Below are 6,403 nucleotides of genomic sequence, written 5' to 3'. Positions count from 1 at the left end.
CATCTACCAACCAGTAGATGAATGGATCAAGAAAATTTGGTATATATACACAATGGAATTTGATGCTTCCATCAGAAAGAGTGATATTGCCTTATTCATAAGGAAATGGAAAAACGTGGAAAAAAGCATGGTAAGTGAAGAAAGCCAGACCCAAAGAAACATAGGCTCTATGGTTTCCTTCATTTGTAATAATTAGTATATGTCTAGGATAGTCCTAGCAGAGGATCACAATAGTTCAATGGCTAGGTACATATGACCATATGAAATGATGTTAATGGAAATGAACTCTAAATATGGAAACAAGAGGGTGTTTGTTTTTTTTTAATGTACTGTGTGAGTTATTTCTTTCTTTCTTTCTTTCTTTCCCCCCTCCCCCTTTGGCTTATCCCCTTGTCACTGTTTTTGATTTTGGTAACCTGTGTCTTGTATATACATTTGTCTGATTTGGAGAAGGGAAGGGGAATAACAAAATAGTGAGACAAAGGAAAAAGAGTGAACCAATGCAACAGTGATACTCCCAAGACACTATGTTGGAAATGAATCTTATAACTTGCGGGGGCGGGGGGGATTCAGGGGGCCTGAGAAAAACAAGGGAGAGGGTAACAATGTTGAACAAGAAATGTACTCATTACCTTACGTGCCTAACTGTAGCCCCTCTGTACATCACCTTTACAATAAAAGTAAATTAAAAGAATAGGGATGGTCATTATTATTAGTATTTTGTTGACTGTGGGGCTTGAACTCAGGGCCTAAGCACTATCCTGAGCTCTTTTGTTCAAGGCTAGTGTTCTACCACTTTAAGCCATAGATTCACTTCTGGTTTGTAGTGGTTAATTGGATAAGAGTCTCACAGGAACTTTTCTGCCCAGGCTGGCTTTAACTATGATCTATATATTATGTATCTGTCTGTCTATCTATCATCTATGTATGTATGTATGTATGTATGTATGTATGTATGTATGTATGTATGTATCTATCTATCTATCTATCTATCTATAATATTATAGATTACCATGAGGGGCTAGTCATTTTTACTGAACACTTTCTTAACCCTGAGATAGTGGCTCTACTTTTAGTTCTATAACAGTCTCATGGCAAGTATAATTGCCTCGTGTGTGTGTGTGTGTGTGTGTGTGTGTGTGTGTGTGTGCACCCATCCTAGGGCTTGAACTCAGGGCCTCAGCAGTGTCCCTGAGCTTTTTTTGCTCAGAGTTAGCCCTCTAGTACTTGAGATACAGCTCCACTTCTGGATTGTCTCTCTCTCACTCTCTCTCTCATGTGTGTGTGAGTGTGTGTGTGAGTGGTGTGTGTGTGTGATTATCGGCAATAAAAGTGTCATGGACTTTCTTGCTGGGATTACAGCCATGAATGCCCAGCTTCAGAGTTTTATTTAAAGTGCATAATGAAACCAGTCCAAAGCTCCATTGCTTTTGTTCCAAGAGTGGAATAGATAAAAAGAATATAACTAGCTGGCCGTGTGAGTGCTCAGTAGAACCAGTGGGCTCTACACTCTGCCCAGTAGAAGACTGCAGAAGGCTGTGTAGGCTGCAGCAGGTGGAGTGACTGGCTGGCTGCCCTGTTTTCCCAGTGGCCCTGCCCATGGCGCCTGGGCAATCTTTTCTGAAAGTAGGACACTCCACCAATGGCCTTCCTCTTCCTTCCTCATGTGCTCACAAGCCCGCACTTTCTACACTCTACACACCAGACACAACAGCCCTTAGCTTACACAAACATGACAGCACACTCAGAAGACATAAAAACCAACTTGCAAAGGAGTCAAAGTAAAAACATTTGGACTTTACAAGACGTTTAGCTTGATGATAAGGTTAGAAACTGGGGGAAATGGTGTCCAGGAAAGACTTACAGGAGATGCTAGGGATGTTCCCTAAGGTGTTGAGAAGGAGCTGGTGGATGGAGGGAGGGCTGGATCTCCAGGCAGGCTGGCCTAACTGCAGTGAGCATGAGTGTCAACAGCTGGGTTGGAAGAGGGAAAAGATGACACACTCAGAGCAGAAGTGTTCGGGGAACATGGTTTGATATTGGTCCCAGAGCAGCTGGATTCTGGAAGCTTCTGAGAAAATTAACACAATGAAATGAGTCATTGAAAAGAAAGTGCAGCTGGGCTCTGGTGGCTCATGGCTTTGATCCTAGGCACTCAGGAGGCTGAGATCTGACGATTGACATTTGAAGCCAGCTTGGACAGACAAATGCTAGAGACTTTTAATCTGCAATTAACCAACAAAAAGCCAGAAGCGGAGCTGTGGCTCAAATGGTGGAGCACCAGCCTTGACTGAAAAACCAAAGGCATAGTACCCAGGCCCTGAATTCCATCCCTAGTAGCAGCGTCTGTGCACATTCACACATGCAAAACAAGAAAAAGAATAGAATAAAGAAATAATGAAAAGGAGAAAGAAGAAAACAGAGATAAAACTTTGAAATACTTTAACATCCAAACTCTATTTTTGAACAATCCTCAAAGTAAGAGCAAAAATATTAAAACATACAAATGTTCATACTGCACCTTTGAATGCCAAGCGTGTTTTTAATTCTCTGTTTTTGGACCTCTCTATAAAAATTTTTCTGCCTAAAACTAGTTTTTTTTTTTTTTGGCCATTCCTGGGCCTTGGACTCAGGGCCTGAGCACTGTCCCTGGCTTCTTCCCGCTCAAGGCTAGCACTCCGCCACTTGAGCCACAGCTCCGCTTCTGGCCGTTTTTCTGTATATGTGGTGCTGGGGAATCGAACCTAGGGCCTCGTGTATCCGAGGCAGGCACTCTTGCCACTAGGCTATCTCCCCAGCCCCTAAAACTAGTTTTTATGTGGCCAATTTCTCTTAACACTTTCCCTGTTGCTATATATTCTCTTCATAGTTGCACTTTTTATTTATGCTGCTTGATTTATCACTTGTATACTTTGGGCGACTCAATCTGAGACAATTTTCTCATCTTCGAAGATGGAGGTAATTGCAGGGCACTGATGGATTTTGACTGATATCAGCCTGGGCAGGAAAGTCTATGACACTCTTATTTCCAGTCTCTCTCTCTCTCTCTCTCTCTCTCTCTCTCTCTCTCTCTCTCTTTCTCTCACTCTCTCTCTCTCCACACACACACACACACACACACACACACACACACACAGCCAGAAATAGAGCTGTGATTCAAGTAGCAAAGTGCTAGCTATGAGCAAAAAAGTAAAAAGTTCTGGGACAGCACCCAGGCCCTGAGTTCAAGACCCAGGACTGGTATAAAAAAAAAGTCTGAAACTTTTTTTTGGTAGAGGGAGTTGGTAGAGAGGGAGGATACTGTCACCTAAGTTTTTTCTCCCTTTGCTGAAGGGTCTATAAAATAACTAGTGGGCCAACGCAGTCATAATATTCAATGTGCACATGTGAAAGTGGAACTGGGTATCTCAAGGAGATGGGTGGGATTGAGAGACATGAAGGAGAATGATGGAAAAGGCGACTCTGATCAGAATGCGTGTACTCAAGCACTGATACATTGAATTGAACCTCCTATGTACAACTACTTAATGATACTTTAAAAATAAAAACAAAAGCAGTTCTTGAAAAGCAAATAAATCTACCACTCCTGGGCTGGGAGTGTAGCTCAGTGGTAGAGTGCTTCATCCTCAGATTCTAGCATGCTGGAGGCCCTGAGTTCATATCCTCTTCAGGGAGAAATCACACCCACACCCCCAAGTCTCCCACCTGAACTTGGAGGACTTAAGTCTTCAGTGAGGTTGAGGGTGGGGGTGTGGTGGGATGGCGGAAATTTGGGTGTGTTGGGGTGAGACTAGAGCTGGCTCAGAAGCTGGACATCACCTCCTTTTCAAGCTCTCTGCCAGCACACACAGTAGCTACATTTTAATTTTAGTTTTTCCAGGGAGTCGGGAAGCCCCGTGGTGCATGTGGGGCCGAATTGCTGAGCATGAGCGGGACAGAGCCAGGTGGAGGACGTTGCCATTTACATACTCCAACACCTGGGTCTGCTACTTGGGCTAGAGGGACAAGCGAGATGTCTGGAAACCACCAGCACCGAGTTTTTCCTGGGCGAGGTGGGGCCCGCTGTCTTCTGGACCTGCCAGGAGGGAGGCTGGAATGAAATTCCTCCTGGATTTCCTAAGCAGTTCAATTCCCTCCTCGTCTGACTGCACCACAGGCCCGGTCGCCCCAGGCACACTCAGAGGAGTGCTCTCCAGCCCCCCCCCCCCCAGGTCCGTCTGCGGCAGGCGGGGGTGGCGCGACGCAGCAAGCCCCGCCCTCGTGTGGGCCCGGCTACTTGGGCCCGGTCCACTTCCCTGCCCTTGGACTGCAGGTTGCCAGGGGACCTGCGTGCCCGGCGGGGCAGCACGGGAAAGGCCCCACTTTTCCTTGTCTTCTTTTTTTCTTTCCTCCATTGTATAACAGGTTTCCTGAGGGGGGCGCCCAAGGGAGACTGCAGCTCAGCGGAGGAACCTGGGCAGGGCGCCCTATGCCACTTGCCAATCTTCCACAAGCACAGTGTCCCCTCCTACTTGCTCACCTGCAGGGTGCAGGGCCCGAGCCCATGCGCCCTGGAAGCCCCGAACCTTTTGGTGGCCACCGCAGTTCCCCTGGGACCTGAGACCTACAATGGTAGCACGGGGCCCGGCGGGGTCATGGGGTCCAGTGTGGGTGACGCCGTCCTCCCTGGCTGGGAGCCCCCATTCTCTGTCTTCACCGTGCTGGTGGTAACGCGGCTGGCACTGCTGATCGTTGCCACTTTCTTGTGGAATCTTCTGGTACTGGTCACCATCCTGCGTGTCTGCACCTTCCATCGCGTATCGCACAACCTCCTGGGCTCGACGGCCATCTCGGACGTGCTAGTGGCAGCCATGGTGATGCCACTGAGTCTGGTGAGCGAGCTGTCGGCAGGGAGGTGGTGGCGTCTGGGCCGAAGCCTGTGTCACATGTGGATCTATCTCGACCTGCTGTGCTGCACCGCCAGCATCTGGAACGTGGCGGCCATCGCCCTGGACCGGTACTGGACCATCAAGCCCCACCTGCAGTACTCCCTGCGCGCCAGCTGCTGCGCCTGGGCGCTCATGATCTCGCTCACCTGGGCCCTGGTGGCGCTCATCGCCCTCGCCCCACTGCTCTTCGGCTGGGGCGAAGTGTACAACGCGGGGCGACAGCGGTGCCAGGTGAGCCAGGAACCCTCAGACGCCGTCTTCTCCAGCGGTGGCGCCCTTTACCTGCCGCTTGGCATCGTGTTGTTCGTCTACTGGAAGACCTCCAAGGCGGCCAAATTTCGTTTCGGTCGCCGCCGCCGAAGGGCTGTGCTGCCATTGCCTGCCACCGTGCAGGAGAGGGTTCAGATGTGTTCCTGGGGGGATCTGGGGCGCTGGGGAACGGGGAGGTTTGGGGAAAGGGAGAGGGGGCAGACCCTTGCGCGTGGGCTAGGAGCAGTGGCCAATGCAGCTGGAGCACCAGAAGAATTTGCCATCTACTATTGCGAGGAACTCCTGGAGCCGCATGTCAATTGCGTGTCTGGTGTGCCCCCACGAAGGTCGCCATCTCCGCGGCGTGCGCCATGGACTAGGTTTCACCACTCTCACGTGAGTACTGAACCCCAGTCGGTGTTGTTTGCAGGTGCAGCCTCCCTTCACAGGGGTGGGATCGCTGCATTCTCTGTGCCTTCCTTGCCTGTCGAAGTTGTGTTCAAATCAGGCTCAGAAGCACTAGCTTCTTGGGTATGTCTTGACTTGCAGGACTGTGATTGGCTAGAATTAGACTTGGTGTAGAGGAGGAAATTCCTCTCACCTGTACTAGTTTGTTTCCCTCGGACCCTATTCCATCCCCTGCAGTCTAGTGACGACTCAGCAATCAACTACCTGCCTCTTCCCTGGTCAACGTGAAAAGTGAAGATAAAAAAAAAACAAAACCAAGTGTCACTGGGTGCGGGCTGCTTACTCCTGTAATCCTACTACTCGAGAGGCTGAGATCTGAGGACCATCGTTCAAAGCCAGCCAGAAAGCCAGCCCAGCAGGAAAGTCCACAAGACTCTTATGTCCAGTTAGCTATAAAAAAGTCAGAATGGAGCTGTGGTTCAAGCGGTAGAGTGCTGGTCTCAAGCACAAGGCTCACGACAGTGCCCAGGCCCTGAGTTCAACCCCTTTCTCCTATCCATGTGCCATTTTCCCTTGGTTATCTCAATGGTAAGGATATCCTCTAGTTGTTTTGGGAGGAAGCAAAAGAATGGATTGCAATCCCAGCTTGGGACATCTGTTGCTTACTTTATCTGTGCTTTATTTCTTATTTAAACAACTGTATTCCTACTTCATACAGCCCTTGGTGAAGATTCCAGGAGGTTAGGAATGTAAGACATGCTAAATGAATACTCTGGCTAGAGAAAAATGAACAGGGTATTGACTGGCAGTATACAGGG

The 6,403-nt window shown here is 48.8% G+C and overlaps 1 protein-coding gene across 1 annotated transcript; it reads left to right on the top strand.

Annotated features, from left to right (window-relative positions):
• Positions 1–3,434: 3,434 nt before the first annotated feature.
• On the top strand, positions 3,435–6,016 carry LOC125344378 (5-hydroxytryptamine receptor 5B-like; the record flags this gene model as incomplete). The annotated part of the gene is made up of 3 exons (XM_048337007.1): positions 3,435–3,477; positions 4,405–5,327; positions 6,005–6,016. Coding segments are annotated over exons 1-3 (978 nt in total), but the record flags the coding sequence as incomplete, so codon positions are not given.
• Positions 6,017–6,403: the final 387 nt, after the last annotated feature.

The sequence above is a fragment of the Perognathus longimembris genome, chromosome 2 (genome assembly GCF_023159225.1).
Source record: "Perognathus longimembris pacificus isolate PPM17 chromosome 2, ASM2315922v1, whole genome shotgun sequence".
Classification (NCBI taxonomy): domain Eukaryota; kingdom Metazoa; phylum Chordata; class Mammalia; order Rodentia; family Heteromyidae; genus Perognathus; species Perognathus longimembris.
The sequence above is the reverse complement of the archived record's forward strand: the minus strand, read 5'-3'. Positions and strand labels throughout refer to the sequence as shown.